Here is an 18,958-nt window from a genome sequence, read left to right on the forward strand (position 1 = left end):
AAAATGTAGTTAGGCGAAAGTGGGCGGTCCTGTTTTCAAAATGTTTTTCTAGCATCCAATGATTGAGAGGAAAAAGGAATTTTATCATTATTACTTATGACATAAAAGATTTAAGCATTTTGTATCAAGTTTGACCACATGGTGGCGCAATCGAGCTGACTATACTAAAGCTTATATAGAAAATTCCAAAATTATTGCTCACTAAATTACATTATTGTAATCTAAGTACTTTTTGAGATTACAGTTGAAAGTTCGACCAAAATCATTTTCTTTGAGAGAAGAATTTCATAAAAATATCAAGAACAAATCAACCTTAGTACAGATTTGTACCGATGAAGCTTTACAAACTGCATTTAAAATCATTTTAATATCTTTAAAATAGTAAAAAAAAAAAAAAGACATAAAAGAACCAGAAAAAGAAGGACGGAATAAAATATAATCATAAAAAATAGAGTAAAGATGTACCATAAACATTCTCTTATTGCTCAGATAACAACAACAACAACAATAATAATAATGATGATAATGATAGCAACAACAACAACAACACTAATAATAATAATAATAATATAATAACACTAATAATAATAATAATAATAATAAATAGTGGTTTAAAGTTCATTCATATTCATGCTGCTGTTCATGTCACGTCATGTTTTCTTTCAATTGTTAACGTTTATCTAAATAATATTTATTAAATATTGATACCGGGTGTAGGTTGAAAGCTTGTACTCTGAAGAAAAAGCTGGGATAAAATCGGCAGTTGGGTCTGCAGTGAAGCTCCACACCTAAGCGGGCGGCGCTGCGTTATTAAACAAGCGGCCCCTGCGTGTCTGGTTGGCTGGCTGCCATCAGAGGGAATCAGTTTGCTAGCGGAACAACAACAGCAGCAGCAGCAGTGGCTTGTACAGATTCGGCTTTACTTATTAGCCTGAAACCGAGATTTGTTTATTGCAATTCCACGTCTATATGGAGAAGAAGGTAACTTATATCCATGCTCCGCTACACAAAATAGAAGTTTATTTTTAAACTAGAGTCGAAAATGCGACAATAGAGAGGAAAAATGAGACCAACTCCACGCTGAGTAAACCGCAAAGCTGTGTTAGCTGCTAGCTAGCTAGCTTGTTCGACGATTTGTTACGGATTAGCTAAAATGGGTGACGGTACAGGCTAGCGCATCTTTGAAAGATGAGCGACGAGGGGAAAAATTCTAAAAATTAAGCCGTTTTAAACAGTTAATCTTTAAACGATGTGTATCAGTTCAAACCTATATTTAAATTTGTTTTAAATGGCTAAATGTTAACTTGGAGGTTGTTTTTTAGTCAATTTGAGTTTTAAGAGCCAGCTTTTACAGTTAACCTCCGTAAACGTGTTGTTTTTTTTGTTTTGTTTTTTTAAATTACTGCTATATTATTTTGGCTTCCATCAGGCATTCAATGATTTAAAGGTACGGTTATGTAAGTCAGGGGCTCGTGTTATTTTCGCCGTTGGCGCCGTCGTTCTTGGGTAGTTTATGTGTTTGTGAACACACGAGGGGACAACATAACAGCTGCTGGGTCCTGTGACATAATTGGTATTTTTAAAGATCTCCCGTGACAGGATTAATGTCTGTATTAAGAGAGATCTCCTTTGTCCTTAATGATGTAATTTAAGAGTTTAAAAGTTTGTTTTGGAATAAATCTGGTAGATCTTTAGATAAGTGATCTTATTTCTATAATATCATGACTTTTATCATTAAGCCTCATTTTGACACATTTGTTGCATTATTATTGAATGGTAGTGTTTGACATGAGGATTATTTTATTGTTTGTTTTAGATGTGCTCTCTCATGGAATGACAACCTCAGAGATACTTTGACTCCGAACCAGCTGGTATGCGGACACTCCATCTGTCAAAATGGCCAAATGTCTGTTAAATCTGTGTTGACATGAAGCTTTGCTTTCATTCTGCTACTTCACAAACAAATGCTAGCTCAAATCGCTGACATGGAGTGGCAGACGCCAGCTGTGTCAGAGAAGTTCCAAAGCCGATTTGGCCGCCGTCCTGGAACATCTGACAGCGGGGACACCGGTCTTGGCACTTCAGCATCTGACAGCACAGAAGGTGATGACTTTTCATTCTTTCTTTGTTGCCCGCGAGAGTGTTGTGTAACAGTGAATGAACTCCCCCTCGGATGAAAATCACGTTTTTTTTGAGGTTTTGACATATACTTGTGGCTATTTTCTTATGACAGAGAGCAAATGTAGTAAAAAGTCATTTAGTTTTTGCATTTCTGAGTATTCCTCCTTATAATTCGTTGTCAATGAAACTGTCGCAAAGACGCTCAGTTTGAATTAATGAGCTGCTGTGATGTGGCAATGGGCCAGGACTGCGTGCGCATTCTACAAGCTCCCTGATTTGCCCTGTGCAGAAGAAGAGAAGATGGCACATTGCATGCATTTCTGCATGCATTTTAAGTGCGTCCAAGACTGGATTTTCTTTATTTCTGTAATTGTTGGCTGCACGTATTTAAAATTAAACTTAAGGTTAAGTCCCAGAGGTGTTCTTTCTCTGTAACCAGAGAGGGCAAAAATAAAATAAAAAGAATAAGACCAGGGGCCCTTTTTTATAATTACCTCGATTTAAATAATAAAAAATAAAAAATCCTAAATTTAAGGAGGCCCGAGCAGGCTGGCTCCCCATTCCGCAGCGGGTCTCTTTCTGGCCGCCAGCTCACCTCCCGTCATCCTAAACGTAACCCTTCCTCTGGGTTCATGCAGCCAAGAAAAAAGTTCAACACTGCCCTCACGTATTTCAAAAATGATGCGCCAGTAGACACTTTCTTCATCTTGTTTTGCTTTTCAAGTGAATTCAACAATCTGCATGTGCATCAAACCAGTTCTGTGCCACATCCAGTGCCGTTGAATGCGGAAATGCAGCCTAAATTATAATGTAATTCTAGGTACAATCAAGTAATAGTTTATATGAAAATAATAGTAATTGCACAAACAAAGTAGAACAAGTGGGGTACAAAAAAGGTGTAGTTTTGAGCTTTAAGTTCTCCTCCATTGGAGTTGAAGCTTTCAACCGCAAGTGAAATGTCATTTTTTTCATAGAACAGATTTCCTCCATAATGTCTGTCCATTGTTCCAGTGGTTCACTTTTCAGCACCTTTGGTTAGTTTTTAATGTAAGATTTGATACATTATTCAATGGTAGTTCCACCTATGTTTTAAATAACTGTTTATATGAGGTGTTTTATATATTTACATAGGAAGGGAAGTTGGGTAAAAATAGAAATTCCTATTGATTTGATTCAATGGCAGTGGTACCCAGCCCTAGTAGAGTGTCCATTATTCAAGGCAGGTTTGTTATTGGAAAGTAGAAATAATAGGAGCATGTTATTGGATGTTTCCATATTTTCACAGAAAGGACTAAAAAACCCAACTGGAATATTTATCTGAGGTGCATCAGTATTGTAGGGTTTGAACCTGACATAACAAGCTTTTAACGATTTAGCATTGTGGATTCTTTGGTGTTTTTTTTTAAAGATTTTTTTTCTCATTCTGTATAGTAAGAAGCTGGAAACAGCAGGAACATATGTTGAGTTGATTTTGCGCTTGTTTCTGAGGGGAAAAAACGTTTCAAAATGGATAGTTTTTAGCGTTGCACTAATTCTGATTTACTCAGTTCAGTTCAACTCTTTATCTATTCTTTATCTATCCTGTGGTTATTCCTGTTTTGCCTTTTGTCAAAACTCACAAACTAGGTGTTTGAAAAAAAAACCTTTAAACTCTGCTTTTTGAATGGAATTCATCGTTATCTTTAAATGTAATTTTCAAGCAAAACACAAAAGTTTGCAGAAGCGGGTTGCTTTTTACTCATTAAATGTTTGCAACAGCAAAAAAGACACAACTCTTGGTAGATCTTTGTTTCTTTGGTCTTCCTCACTAAGCTTACGTCTACTTAAATTAGCTTTGGGAGCACAGTCTGTTTACAGTTATAATTAGTCTCTCCTGCCTTTTGCTTTAAGCAGATGAGGTGTTTGTTCTCTAATTTCTGAGCTTGTACATGCAAAACCCCACTTCACATATCTGTGCGTGTGAAGTCTCCTGGAACACGAAAGAAAGTTTCCCTCCCCGATTCTGTTTGTTAAAAACACGTTTTTGCAGCTGCATGAGAGCTCCACACACTGCCTACATAATCGCTGTGCCAAATGAAGTAAAACCAAAGCATGTTTTTGTAGTTTGCATGCCTAACCCTTAAACAGAACTAAACAGCAACAGGAACCATGCTTCAGCATTAACAACGGTACATGTGTCCCACCTGCAGGAATGTCTACAGAGAAAACATTTCTCAAATGTTGTTGCTGCAGAGTAGTTTAGACTTGTTCTGGCCAGAACCAGTGAAGCCTCAAGGTTTTTTATTCCCTTGGTGTATTTGAAGGAGTAAAGCGCTCCCACCCTTCATTCTGTTTAAATATTTCCAGTTATTTGATCAGACTGTGGTTTTAACTGGGAAAAGATGATCCTTTGCAGTTTTTGACTGTTGATGTGTGTGTCACAGTGGGAGGGGGCAAGGTGCTTGAATGAGCGGCACCCACAGATCCTCCTGTAATGTGAGAGGTGGGCTAAATATACCCCTAACCTTTCCTGTGTGCCTGTTTTGTATGCTTCTGCTGGGAGCCTGTTGCCGGCTGGCTGGACTGTTTCAGAACGGGGAGGTTTTGGGGCGCATAGCCAGGTAGCTTGCAGTGTGGTTAGCTGAAGCTCCAGCGGTCGTCTCAGCGCTGCCCTGAAATGCAGAAGACCGGTTTCCGCTATGACTTAAAGTTTCACAGCTGTCGCCCGAGTTAAGCGTCTGAAAAAGATGTCCCAGCCGTGTGATTGGTCTTTGGGTTCAAGTGACTTCCCGTCTTTGAGAATTCAGCAGGTCTCTGAGGTTTGTGGTGTAGTTTTGTCATTTGAAGGCGTGTCTGGTGGGGTTGATCGTTCTCTCCTTCAATTTTTTAGGGCTTAGGATGGTGAACATTTTGTAGCCTGCAAAAAGAAATGAGTCCAATGTGTTCTCTGTTGTGTAATCTGAGGGAGTTAATCCGTATGTTGGCAATGGATGTCAATGTTTATGTTTAATTTAAAGGAAAGACATTTTAATCTTCCCTTTTTTTCCAGCAGCTAAGTTATATGGTGAATTACAACTGCCTTATTCTGAAGGAAACTCTAGCTTTCTTTAGGTAGATTCTCCTTTATGGATCATGAATATTATTGTCTGAGCCTTGGTTTAAGTCTATTATAAGCCCGTCCCCTGAGCTGCGTCAGTCAGAGCTGGTTAATTCTTTCTGTGGTGACACCTCATCATTGAAGTAGGCCACCCATAAATCCTGCTGCATTTCTCATTTCCTTCATCCCAGCGGGTAAAAATAAAGACAATGGTTTGCTCTTGTGCTCTTTACACTGTTTTTATTAAGACGTTATTTATGTTTTTTTTTTTTTTAGATTTCTGCAGTTCCAGCAGCAGTCCCTCTTTCCAACCCATCCGCAATCAGAACCCCATTCCCACTGCACATGTCATGCCATCAACAGCGGGCGGCCCGGCCTCAAATCACCAGTCGTTTGGTCAGGAAGACGCCTTGTCCTCCGCTGAGGGTCACAGATCTTCATCAAGCTCAAGAACCACGAGTGGGTCCATATCAAAGTCTTCATCGCTCTGCAAGTCTGCGTCTTCTCCCAACTTGGACGCTCAGGACGGAATGGGGGTTGATCCTGTGAGAGCCAGGCCAGACTGCCTGAGCCGCTACCGCAGTCTCATAAACGGACTGGACCACTCGCTTTTCCCCTCAGACCGTACACGGGTGGATGAAGGACAGAGGTTTGATACTCCTGACGTGGAACCTACGCTAAACCAGTCGGCACTCATAGGGGGGCTCTGTCCGGATGGAAGACACCAGTTACAGACGACAGGGATTAGAGAGGCTGTGGACTGTGCGTCTGATGCCTACAGAGGAGGTTTGGAGCACAGCTACAACGTTCTTCCTGAAGCGAGGCCTGGTCTCTCTGGAACATCTGATCCCTGTAATCAAAGGGGCAGTCAACTCGGTGCCGCAGGACTTTATTCCAACCCTCTCAGTCTGCAGACTCAAGCTTTGCTGAGGGAGCATGTAGGCCCCAAAGGGTTCGATCCTATGCGGCAGGACAGATGCAGTGAACTTTCCAACTGGCAGCAAAAGCAGCACCTGGATAGTTTGCGCTTGCAGCTGGAACAAATGCAGGTAAACAAGGCCCACACGTCCTCTCTGACGACTGATCAAACATGCCATCCTCTTCTAGAAACAACACAGTATGAGGTTTAATGTGTCTGTATAAATTAAGGCGTGGGGTTCACTCATGATGGAGCTTGTATGGTATCTTTCTTGGGTATCTATACTTTAATATTAGTTTAAAGACTCATTTTAAGTTAAGCTTAAAATTGTATGTCTGGGTATTTCTTTATTCAAATCGCAGTGAATCAGGAGCAGATGAAAAAAGCAGATTGAAAAAGAGCTTATTTGTGATGTAGAAAATGATGTGGCCAACCACAAGCTCCCTGCTCCGCTCCATTCTGATGCATCCACTGTCAGGCAAACAGATCCGTGTACGTCTTTGTTTTCCTCGTCTGAGCGGGCAGCTGGCTCAAACTGTACGGCTGGAAAGGTCTGATATTGCTCGCCATTTTTGTAGCACTGCTAATGTTAGGTTGGGGATGGGAGAGGCTCTAAGCTTGCTGGAGAGCATGAAAACAGGTGGAAGATGGGAAGGGGGGCGGGATTGCTCTACACTTACATTCCTGCCCTCAGCTGGGAGGCAAATTTCAAATGAAATACTCTCGCACTACAGAAAGTGTCCTTGAAATGGACACAGGTTTTTTTGATTTTGTCTTAAAATGGCATAATCACAATCAAGACTACTGGGAACTCTTATAGAATAGATCAAAAGTGGGTTTTCAAAGACGTGGTTATTATAATTACTCATTTGTAAAGGAAATGTAACTAGTTAGCAGTTGGAGCCTAAAACCTTTCAAGCAGTTTTTTAATGGATATTATTAGGGGTCAGTTTGTTTCCAAACAAATGTCCAAACACCAAGAGGTGCCAATTAATTGTGATTAATCAAACAAATGCTTGTTTTTTTATCACATTAATCAAATTTTTAATCTAAAACTATTGTGTTCTCAATTATAAAACACATGTCCAACTATTTGCTTGCATGAACCTTTTATTTGAACTCCGCACATGCCGTGCCGCTGCTTTTATGTCATCCATGTGCGACTTTGCAGTTCTTAACAGAGCTAACGCAAACAATTCTGCCTCAGACAGACCAGTCTGGTTCAATCCTAGGAATAGAAATCGATGAATCGGTTAGTTGTTCCACCCCTAATATCTGCCGTTTTTAAGCATTTTCAGGCTGAGCTAAATTTGACAAACTATAACCAGCAGCCTTAGAAATAAGGGGGAAAAAATGGTTGTCCTCTGGACAACCTGGCAAGTAATAATGTTCAACAGCAACGAAACCTACTCACATGTCAGTACTTACATCTTTATTTCTTCTATACATCTAACATCAACTGCCTCTTATGATGGACATTTAATAAAATCTTTAAATATTAATAACAAACATTTTGCTAAATATTGAAGCATCTGGTTACACAAAGTATTGCCATGTAAATCAAATACTGCTACGGTCAAATGAAAATACTTGACCTTACCCTATAATATATCAGAAAATTGATTACATTAACCAACACTGTAACCCAATGAGAATTTTTAAAATTTAGAACACTTGTATGGACTGGGACTAGTACAGCATTCCAAATATAAAGTAATATTTATATGATGAAAAGTTAAATAAACACATATGTAAATGATACCATGTTTACATTGTGTGCTGCAGTAGCAGTAAAGACTAATATCCCTGATCTTTTAAACAAGACATGCAGGTACAATGTTGTCATTTTTGAGAAGTAATTTCAGACAAGTTCCTCAAGGGATATGTCATCATCATCATCATCATCAACGTCCAACTCAGTCTGCTAAAGCTGATGCTGCTCACGTCTTCAAGCATCCTCGGTTCGTTCGGAGGTCACGTGACATCGTTCGTGTACACTCGGTTTTATCTTAAAAAGTCGGACGTCGGTTTCCTCAAAACTTTGAAAAATAGTTACCTAATACCAAAATGTTGAATAAAAGACCAGGTTGTCACACAGACAACCATCAGGTTCAGTTTTGGTTGTCCTCTGTGAAATCTGGTTGTCTCGGACAACAGGATAACCGCTTATTTCGAACGCTGAACCAGTGAACAGTTGGAGCCCAAAAACTTTTTTAAACATTTTCTGATGGATATAATATATTTACCAATTTAGCTAGAAGATTAAAAAAATCACAACGTTATGGAGTGCACACAACAGTCAGTAGTCCTTGCCAGGTCATATTTGACCTTTATCACCACAAATGTTAGAATTTAAAAACATATTTTGTTGAGTTAAAATAGTTGTGTATGAGGGTTGGATGAAGCTTTATTCCAGTGCAAAAAAGCGAAATGAATTCTAAATAAGCAAAATAAGGGTCAATAAGCTTGCGCCGAGTTATTTGTTGCAACTAAAACTTCTTTAAACTTTTATCTCATCAAAATGTAAAAGTGTTCCTTAAATCTCCTACAGCAGGTTTGCATAAATGTAGAATCTGTGTTTGAAACTGATAGAATGAAGGTCTCCAGTCAGAAATGTAGTCAAACCCAGAACTTCACTGTGACGGCGTGTTTTCAGATTCTGCTCTAGCTCCACTGTAGTCGTTGCCACCAGCTGCTCTGTAAGCTCTGACGGTTAAGATAGAAGGTGGTGGAACTGGGTCATTGTGGATAAGGTCATTCATTTGCAAATCAAATATGTTTTTCTACATGTGTAATGCTTCTGTCCATTTCCCATCTCTTCTGTCTCAGTTAATGAATGCAGGAGTGGGTCAGTACCCGTCTTTGTATTCTACACCGATGCAGTCGGTGTCAGGAAAGTGGGACGCTCTGGTCAAAGCCAGTGAGAGTCTGCTGAAAGAGAAGGAGCTGATTATCGAGCGGTGAGTGCTCCTTTCACCAGACGGTTGGATTTGTCATTAATATATCAACACATATAAACCTTGCAGCTAACCCCACTATATCTGTTTAGGCTGTCTATTATGTAAGGGATAATAGCCGACCAGGTGTCCATTATCAGAAATTATACCATGGTGAATTCCCGATTCTGATTGGCTGGTGGCTGTGGATTAAAAAGTGATGATGGACCGTGATAATGTACACCTAAAAAAGAAGTTCCGGTCACATAGCTTAATTGTTCTATATCACTGCACTGGCTTCTTTAAAACAAACTATTGCTTCATCATCAGGACAAAGACTAGCGATTAGAGGGGAACTTTCTCTCTGAATGGATGCTTTATTTAACCCAGGGTTTCCCAAACCTTCTGCAAGAAGGGCCAGATTTGGTGAGGTGAAACCGTGTGAGGGCCAACCATTCGGCCTGCATGATTGAACTTTTTTGATAAGATTGAATGCAAATGAACATGATTGGTGTCGGCCCAGCTGTTACCATGACAACGCGCCACATCACGTAGAATGTGGCGCGTTGAAGGAGGCCTGTTATAAGCATGCAGAGGAAATGAAGAAACAGGAAGAGAGGGTTTGTGCTTACCAAACATATCTTTTTGTTGTAAATTAAAATTATTTGTTTAAATATTTATGGCATTTAACAGTGAAATGCATTAATAACTCATCAGTTTGATGGTGTTCTGTGTGATGAGCAACAGTAGGCAGACCAGCACTGCATTTCTGATTTACGCCTTTGTGAATTCAATTGTAATGTGAATGAAGTTGTAGGTCAGATTTTTGTACACATTCAGGTAAAAACAGCGGAACTGTCAAACAGCTAAACCTAGCAGCTTTACAGATGCTTCTTCAATTAGCCAGAAGCTGGAAATTTGCTGCAGATGATTTTTTTTATATATGCAATCTTTTTTGATGTAATTTATAAGAAAATATGAACCTTTGCGTCTTTGAATATTCCTCTGTTTGTGAAACCGGGCTTCTTCCTGTATCAGGTTATCCACTTGTATTCCTGTTGTTGTTTTTTTGACCATTGCGTTCTGTTGCCATGCAGACAAAAGCAACACATGGCCCAGCTGGAACAACGTTTGAGGGAAAGTGAGCTGCAAGTCCACGGGGCGCTTCTGGGCCGGGGAACATCTTTTGGGGACATTTGTATGCTGCGTCTTCAGGTTAGCAGAACCATGCTGTGAATCCTGAAGCTGACAGTAACCTTTGTTTTTGGCTGTTGCCACCTCCCTCTGGAGCTTCTCCCCCTGACTTAGACACCTTTTCGCAGGAGGCTCAGAGGGAGAATGCCTTCCTGAGGGCTCAGTTCAGTGAGCGCACCGACTGTGTTGCCCTGGAGAAAGCAGAAGCAGAACGGAGGCTGGGGGTAGTTGAGGCGGAGACGCAGCGCCTGACGGGGAGTTTGAAGGAGGCCTGTGAGAAGCATGCAGAGGAAATGAAGAAACAGGAAGAGAGGGTTTGTGCTTACCCAACATATCTTACCTAAACCCACATGTTGCAATTTGGAGAACCACAAAATTACAACTTGAAAAAGCGATTTTGTTTTAAATTTTGGTTTCATTAATTTACCTTTTTCTGTTTTATCACGATTATGGCAGGTGAGGCTGAGCCTTACTCGCCTCACCTGACCGCACGTCACTGATATGTAGAATCTGTGTGGAGAAAAAATGTGTTTGTAAATGAGTGACCAAGAAAGTAACATTTGTTAATGGAAGTAGGAAAGTTTTAGGGGGATCTTTTTTACAATATAGTTACAATGTAAACGAAAGTTCATGCCTCCTAATTTAGAAAAAATATAATTTGGAATGAAATTCCAAATGGAAGTTAGATTCTTAATAAAATGTCTCAGCCAATTTATTTTAAAGGTATTATTTAATGTGCAAAAATCTAAAAAGTTAAGACCACCCTTATCGTAAGTGTTCATTACTACTGTTTTTTTACGTAATCGTTTCTGTTCCTCCAAATTAAATTAAATAGCATTTTGTCATTTTGGTTTTCAGAACTTTTTTTTCTTTTTTTAATATTTATTTATTTTAATTTTATTTTAGACCACAGGTGACATACAGCAAAAAACAAAGAATAACCTGTACATCAATTGTTCAAAGTAAACGCCATGTGGGATACAAACACCAAATACACTTATATTAAATTATAAAGCTGAGCAAAATGACATGTTTTGGTTGCTTTTTTGTTAGTAGTGGGGGAAATGGAGTTTAAGTAAAATCTAATTTTGGCTAGTAAATCAAGAAATCAGGGAGCTTTATTGCTAAATTTACTTTTGGGAATCGAGGATCCACTGGAAATTCATTTACAGTTATAATTTTTGGGATGATTTTCATTTCTGTTCTTCTGTTTTGGTAAAAGTAAAAAAAGAAGAAGAGAAAAACCAGAAGTTTTATAAAAAACACCTTATGTGTATTCTATTTTAATGTTTTTATGTCACCAATTTCCTTTCTACATTGATGTAACCAATTTCTTTCAACTATTTTAATGCTGCATTTCAACTTAAAAAACAAGACAGACGTCTATTAGTTTGCTGGTAAAATCCACCATAAAGCTGATTAGCTTGATAACCAGATTTAAAATGTTATGTGGAACCATCATTTACACAAAGTTCATTTACACGTTTGTTGTTAAAAGCTCCTCCTTCGTGTACAGGTGATTATCATACCTGTCTGTGACATTCGCAGATACGCAGTCGAGACAAACACATCAACAACCTAAAGAAAAAGTGTCAGAAGGAAGCAGAGCTGAAGAGAGAAAACCAGCAGCGCATCGAGACTCTGGAGCGGTACCTGGCCGACCTGCCCACCTTAGAGGACTACCAGAGGCAGAATAAGCAGGTCAGAGCAGTTCAGCAGCGTTTTGTTTTCGTCTCCTAATATGTAACGTTTTGACCCCTGGAGTTTGTGTGCGCTTTGGCCAAACAGCTCTTAGAGGCTGAGGAGCAGGCGGCTCAGCTACAAGAGAGGGTCACAGAACTGGAAGCCAGCCTGAAGACGAAGACCTCACAACTGCGAGGGAAAGAGACACAGCTGGAGGAACAGAAACGAAGGGAGAGGGACCTGCTGACAACCATCACTGAGTATGTGGCATCTGCTGGCTGGACACGTGAATGATCTTCTTACTGCAAGTACAAAGAGACTATAAGAACTCTGCATAATAGAGGTTTTGTTTGGCTTTCTTTGGTCCTCATCAGCATGCAGCAGCGGGTGCAGCAGGGTCTGGAGGATGGAGCCCGGTTGCCCTGCCTGGATGTTGACAAACTGAGAGGGGAGAACAACGCTTTAAGAGAGGAACAGCAGAAACTCCGAAAGGTGTTTGTCTTAGAGACGTGTGAAATGAGCCGTGCAGAGAAGCCGTTAACCCTCACACCCAAACACATACGTTGATACAGAAGTTCCAGAAGAGATTCAAACCCTTTAGAGACCAAGGCTACGTTCACACTGCAGGGCTTAATGCTCTATTCCGATGAGAAAAGTGTCAGGTGGGACAGAAGAGTTTCAGCTGAAAGGAAAGGAAAGGAAAGGTGTAGGTGTAGTGGTGAGAGCAGCCATGTTGTTCAGCCTAGCAACAGTGGCACTGAGCAAAAAACGGGAAGCAGAGCTGGAGGTAGCAGAGATGAAGATGCAGTTCTTCATCTCAGCTACCTCTCACTCACTAAGGTTCTCTTTGTGAGTGACCAGGATGAGTAAGATCAGGTATGAGGACATCAGAGTTCATCATGTTAGAGATCACCAACATTATATAATATCGCGGGCAAAATTGGTCCCGGTGTTGACACGTACACAACACACACTCTTTGAAATACTGGAACTCTTTGACCGTCTATGTGATCAACGTGGATCAACTGGTTCTGTCCCAGAGACGGCCGGCTATTCTCTGCGACAGAATATGATGATTTACGTTTATTCTGTACAAAATCGCTAAACTTGTTCTCAAGTAGAAGTGAAGATTCTGGGAAACATTTTCTTTCCAAAATGTTTCTATAAGTCTGGATTTCTGAAACATTTTTAAAGCTGAGATTTCCTTTTGTTTTTCAGGTTATTGAGAAGCAACTTAAAATGATGGAGCAGCTCAACTCTCAGATTAAGGTGTTGTTGTTTTCTGAAGTCTACATGATTGTGTTTTTTTTGTTGTGTTGATATGCTAACAAACTGTCAAAAAGAAACATTCATAAAGACAGAATTGAGCTTAAATTAATCATTATTGCAAAGCTTTGCAAACATGAATACAACATTTAGTTTTGTGTTTAACGTTTCTGTTTTGAATCTGTCTTTGTGTTAAATACAACTTTTCTTTGTATTGAATACAAAACCTCCTCCATAATACATGATGGGGTGATGCATTCACATTGAGTCCCAAAACATCGACACAGCAAAGCGAGAATGCAGATTGAGGCTCTTTTATTCATTTCCCATTATGGGATCAATAGCATTCTAAAAAGTTCTATTTTAGTTTAATAAACAAACCTCAATTTGAATCATTTATGTTTGGTGACTCGATATATATGCCTGTGACCCCATCATGTATTACGTTAACAGAAGTTTTGTGTTCAAGACAAAGAAGTTATATTAAAACAAAGACAAATTGTATTCAAAACAGAAATATTAACTGAAAAAATAATTGTACTATTTACCGTGCATTTTTTTCAAAGTTTTGCACAACTTTATCTTCATCCACATGTTTCTAATTGACAGTTGTCTTATGCTACGGTTTTGTCTTATCTGCGTCCACAGGCTTTGGAAGAGCAGCTATCTCAGGAAGAAGGCAGCTCCCAGGCTCTCAGAGAAGAGATGTCGGCCAAAGAGCAGAGCGTGTTGGAGCTCCACGTGGCCATGAAGCAGGTGAGCTGGACTTCTCTCAACGTGTGAAACATGCTAACTGCTCCTGACTGTTTTCTGGATGGCTGCTGCAGCTGTCTGCCCAGAATCAGGAGCTGATGGAGAAGAATCTGACGCTCCAGGAGCAGATGAACGATCCAGAGCAGAAGAGCTCCAACCAGGCGTCGTCCGTCCTCCAACCAGCAGGAGCTCAGCTCACGCAGAGGCTGCTCTCCGAGATCGCCTCCTGCCTTAGCGACCTGCGCTCCCTGTGCAGCATTCTGACTCAGCGGGCTCAGGGACAGGACCCCAACCTCTCGCTGCTGCTGGGTCTCACCTGTAAGCTCCACCCCTCCTATCCATGTATTCTAGCCTAGTGGTCCTTAACCCCCCGGCTGCACACCGGTTCATGGCTCACTTGATACCAGACCGCAGACAAAAATAACAATATATATTTAAATGATAAAATAACTAAAGAACGATTTGATTATTCCGGTTTTGTTTATTTTCTTTTTACTCTGCAGGAGTCTACCAGATTACTACTTTAAAAAAGTAATTAGTCATAGTTACTAGTTTAATTCCCCAAAAAGTAATTGAGTTAGTAACTCAGTTACTGCATTTTAAAAGTAATTAGTAACTTACTAAGTTAAAATATGTGAATACATTCAACATTTTTCCTCACCTGCCTCCAAACATAACAAATAACGTAAGTTCAATAATTTAATTAAAGTTCTACCAATAAAACTCTATTTTGTTTAATTCTAATAGCGAGAGAGTATTGAGGTGTAGAAATTAAAATATTTATCACAAAAAGATGCTGCGACAAGCTATAAATAATATAGATATTAACTTCACATAAACTGAATGGAAAGGTTTTAATCATTAACTTTTTTTAGTTTAATTAAACTAAATAGTTTCAACCATATTAACTGAGGAAAAAATGGAAATGTAAAATCGTTAACAAGACTAAATGCCAATAATAAAGTAACAATATGTCTCTGCTGCACTTCGATAAATCGCTCTTCTGTTGCACCATAACCTGAACTTTAACATTTTTCTTCAGAATGATCACACTACAAAACTGTGGCAAGAAAATTATGAATATTCTCTTTACATAAGGAGAAAAACCTACTTTGATTTAAAGTATTAACATATTTCAAGTATCCTATAAGTGATGTCTTTATCTTGGTGTTCTCGTCATTAATGTCCGCTGTGACTGAAAGCTCAGTCCTGCTGGATCTTTAAATGACTCAGACTCTACAGTGTACAGCAGGAGCATGAGCTCCACAACATGCTTTGCAATAAATACGTTCAGTTTTTCTTGTTTTAAGGGTGTCGCGAGAGAGAAACAGAAAAAAGTTTGGGGTTCAGTGCTTTTTTTATTCTTTATTTGAACGACTTCAAATGGACGTTGGTAATGTCTTTGTTCCGGGACACAAAGTGAATTTGACGTCAACCTTAGTTTCTTTTGTTTGTAAATAATGTGTATTTCCAGCCTGAAATGCTGCCTTGGTCGCTGAGACTTCCTGTTGTTGTGATGCTCTGCACATGCATTTATTGGAGAGCGTCAGCAGACACCCGCCCTCTTGACTCCATAGCCAATCATGTTCAGATGGATAATAATGTACAATGAATCAAGCTTTAATTCAAAGACATGATGCATCTATTTGCCCTGAAAGATAATCTGAACCTGAGTTCAAGTTCTCAGTGTTGTAATGATATTCTATGAAGAAGAAAAAAGGTTAAAATCCCACAACTTCTACAAATCATCAACTTCGTTTCATTGAAAATGTATCAACATTTACAGGCAGTTTCAAATGGCTTGTAAACTAAATTTCATGTTGTAGAATTTTAATATAAACAATCGTTTTTGCCAAGAAATGCCAACATCGGCCCCATTTGGACTGGTCCATGAACCTGACATTAATCTAGTCCGTGGCTTAAAAAAGGCTGAGGGCCACTGCTCTCTGTAGCACACAGACATGGAAAATGTGTTAATGGAGTTTGTTTTTGTGTCAGCACCTCCTGCGGGGACGGAGCAGAACGAGGACTGGATGGATCCAGACGTGCTGCAGAAGAAGTTGGTGGAGGCCCAGCAGCTCCGTCGGGACGTGGAGGAGCTACGCAACGTGATCCTGGACCGCTACGCACAGGACATGGGCGAAAACTGCATAACCCAGTAAACCCCAACCCCACAGAAGCCCTCCTTCCCCTCCGCCGCGTCACACCAGCAAGTCTTTTCTCCAAGAGGAACAGATTTAGTTTCTGAAAACGAGGACAAAGACGAGCCCAGATGGGTCAGCTTCTGCCTCTCTGTGTTGACTGAATGACTGAAGCCTGTTAGTAGCTGAACTGTCTCATCACTTTGGCGAGTTAGTGTGCTTCACTTTAAGGGCTAACAGAAAGTGAACATAACTTACCTCTACTACTTGATCCTTTAAAGCGTTTAGTGATTTGAATCTTGCTGACACCGTGCTGTAAGTTACCAAACAGTCTTACTCTTCCTGCTCCAAACTGGCAGCGGACTCTGTCCTGCAAATGTAACTTATTGAAATCTCAACTTCCCTCTTTTGGGGAAGGATCCTTAAGTGGTTGACAATCAACTGAGTATATTTTAACCCGTGCTTTATGACTGATGCGCTGTTATGTAAAGACTCAACAGAGAGGTTTAACAACCAAACAGCTACTCGCACCAACAAGCCTACGAGAACATTTAAACCAAAGAAACTCTGGTTCTAGCTGTCACTCAAATGTGTCGGTGTTCACGCTGCAGCAGAACACCGACTGAACACCAGCATGTGCCTTCGTCCCGTTTTGGAGGCTCAACTCCTTTAGTTTCTGACCAACAGGAAGGACTGCCTGCACCCGGCTCTTCCATGGCAAGTTTTCCTGTCAGTGCATCAACCAGTAGGACAGCCAACACATTCCCAGACTCTGAATGTAGACGCTTTCACTCCTGCTAGATCAATGCATCAAAGGGAAAGGTTTCTGAGAAACAGTGTTAACTGTCAGTATTTATTTGTCTGCTTTGAAAGCTTTCAGGGGTTCAGCAAACCTGTGTAATAGTTTGCTAACATTCAGACGTGAAGGTCCCATGAAATGGATTTTAGATGTGTTTTTATTTAATTGTGTTGTGTTTAAAAGAAGCCGTGTTGAGGCGATGGGAAGGGCTGGCTGGATCATCCCAAAAGACATTGTGGGGGAAAAGTTCTACTGTCTTAGAGTACGAGTGGTGCAGAAAAACCGTTGTGCAGGAAGGAATTTGATTAAAAAATATGCAAGAAGTGAAGAATTTGTCTTAGGAACATTGAAGCCATATTTCATTTCATGGGACCTTTTATCTCTCGAGTAGCACAAAGTTTGACTCAGAAAGTCTCTGCAGCCTTAACGCCTCCAATTTTTTGCTAAAGGGGAAAAAAGACGTTTATATTTTCATACTTTTGTTCTTGTTTGTATTTGCATATTTTAGAAATAAAGATTTTCAAGATTTGGTTTTCAATTTTTGTCCAGTTTAACTTTCCACATTGTGATCATGTCTTGATTTAGAAAAGGGTTCAATCATTCTTTCTTATTTTGAAGGAGCCTGTCAGACACTCGAGTGCAATTCAGAGATTTTCTTCAACTTTTTTAAAAAGCTTCTTTTCTTTTTATTAATCCGTGCTGGAAGTTTCCTTCTGTCAACCAGCAGGCTGTCCTCACTGGAGCATTGTGGGTAAGTGCTGATAACCACATCGGCCTCCTGCGCTGCAGTGTTGAGGAGGAAATACTCCTCATACTTGTGTTTTTTGTCTGCGCAGACCGTTTCTGAGGTGAAAATGGTCTTGCATCTTGAATAGCTGCTGCTAAAAACTGAAGCAAAAATGGGTCTCAAATGAGATTTATTCTTTGGTAATTACATAATCTTTTATCTTGGACCTCCAAAATATGAGGGTTTTTTTTACAATCCCATGTAGTAAAATTTGCCTTAACTAAAGAAAAATGATCTAAATGTTTTTCACATTTACAAATTACCCTGAAATAAAAAAGATGTTGACAACAAAACTACATTCTGAAGAGAAAAACAAGGTAATTTTTTCCTCCTCTGTTCCTGCATGATTGCATTTCCTTTACCCCTCGGTTACTGTTTGCACAGCAGGGGTTTCAAACCGATCATGGAGATGCTTCTTTGGGAGTCCGATGAAAAAAAAAAAATACTCATGTTAATGAAAAACATCAAAATATGGCGCTCGCCTTTGACAGCTTGTTTAGGAGCTGATCTTTGCCCTTCTCTTCTACCATCAGAGGAACAGCGTAACAACCCATTTTTCTGCAGATTGCAACAGACCTGAAACAAACCCTGCAGCTGGTATCTGACAACATTGGGGGGGTTCCTCTTCCTCTCCACAACAGGTGAACCCTCTACCTGGAAAGGCAATCCATGGCGGCCCGTCGACGATGGCGTGTGCCTTTACGTGCAGAAAAACAGCAATAGGAACGGACCTGAAATGGTCCACCATCTGGAAATGTGTCCTGAAGCTCAGTTGGAAAGTCTCCATCCACAATGTCCTGCATGAACTGATGTCAAAACCAACAAAGATGGAGTGGAAACCACTAATTATTGCACAAAGAGCAGAATCTTCCTCTCTTGAAAGCTAACCTGGGTACTTTACCCCTAATATGAGTGAAATGGGCCATTAGACATGACGATGCCATTCCTGTAGAGCTTCAAGATCCTTCCTTCACAGCTTCGTCCTTCTAGCTGTCATTTGCACAAACAAATCTTTTTCAGCTGCTATGGCGTTCAGCTCATACATCTTCTGCAGAATGGGGTCAACATTGACGTGCATCCCCTCTGCCAGAGGACTTCTCTGCAATGAGGAACCACCAGCATCAGGATGCAGTGTTGAGAGGAGACCGTGGATGAGTGTGTTCATTCTCTGAATCCGTGTCTAACCGTTTCCCACCCGGGTCAGGCCAAAGTCACCCAGAAAGTCCTGCTACAAAAAAGCTCAAGATGAGGAGACATCCACTGACATCTTCACATCTGACATG

The 18,958-nt window shown here is 40.1% G+C and overlaps 1 protein-coding gene across 2 annotated transcripts; it reads left to right on the forward strand.

Moving 5' to 3' along the window:
- Window positions 1-667: 667 nt before the first annotated feature.
- Window positions 668-17,426, forward strand: cep85 (centrosomal protein 85). Of its 2 annotated transcripts, none has more exons than XM_011484963.4 (14): window positions 668-981; window positions 1,817-1,871; window positions 1,972-2,103; window positions 5,474-6,246; window positions 8,946-9,076; window positions 10,150-10,267; window positions 10,375-10,560; window positions 11,795-11,947; window positions 12,035-12,189; window positions 12,304-12,421; window positions 13,148-13,198; window positions 13,844-13,951; window positions 14,023-14,266; window positions 15,947-17,426. In XM_011484963.4, the coding sequence occupies exons 3-14, from the start codon at window positions 1,986-1,988 to the stop codon at window positions 16,108-16,110; spliced, it is 2,319 nt and encodes a 772-aa protein (XP_011483265.1). In that variant the 5' UTR covers window positions 668-981; window positions 1,817-1,871; window positions 1,972-1,985; the 3' UTR covers window positions 16,111-17,426. The 2 variants fall into 2 exon arrangements, with proteins under 2 accessions (XP_011483265.1, XP_078789522.1); XM_078933396.1 differs by lacking the exon at window positions 668-981 and adding an exon at window positions 1,319-1,447.
- Window positions 17,427-18,958: the final 1,532 nt, after the last annotated feature.

This window comes from Oryzias latipes, chromosome 16 (assembly GCF_053564925.1).
Source record: "Oryzias latipes strain Hd-rR chromosome 16, Olatipes_Hd-rR_3.1".
Taxonomy (NCBI): domain Eukaryota; kingdom Metazoa; phylum Chordata; class Actinopteri; order Beloniformes; family Adrianichthyidae; genus Oryzias; species Oryzias latipes.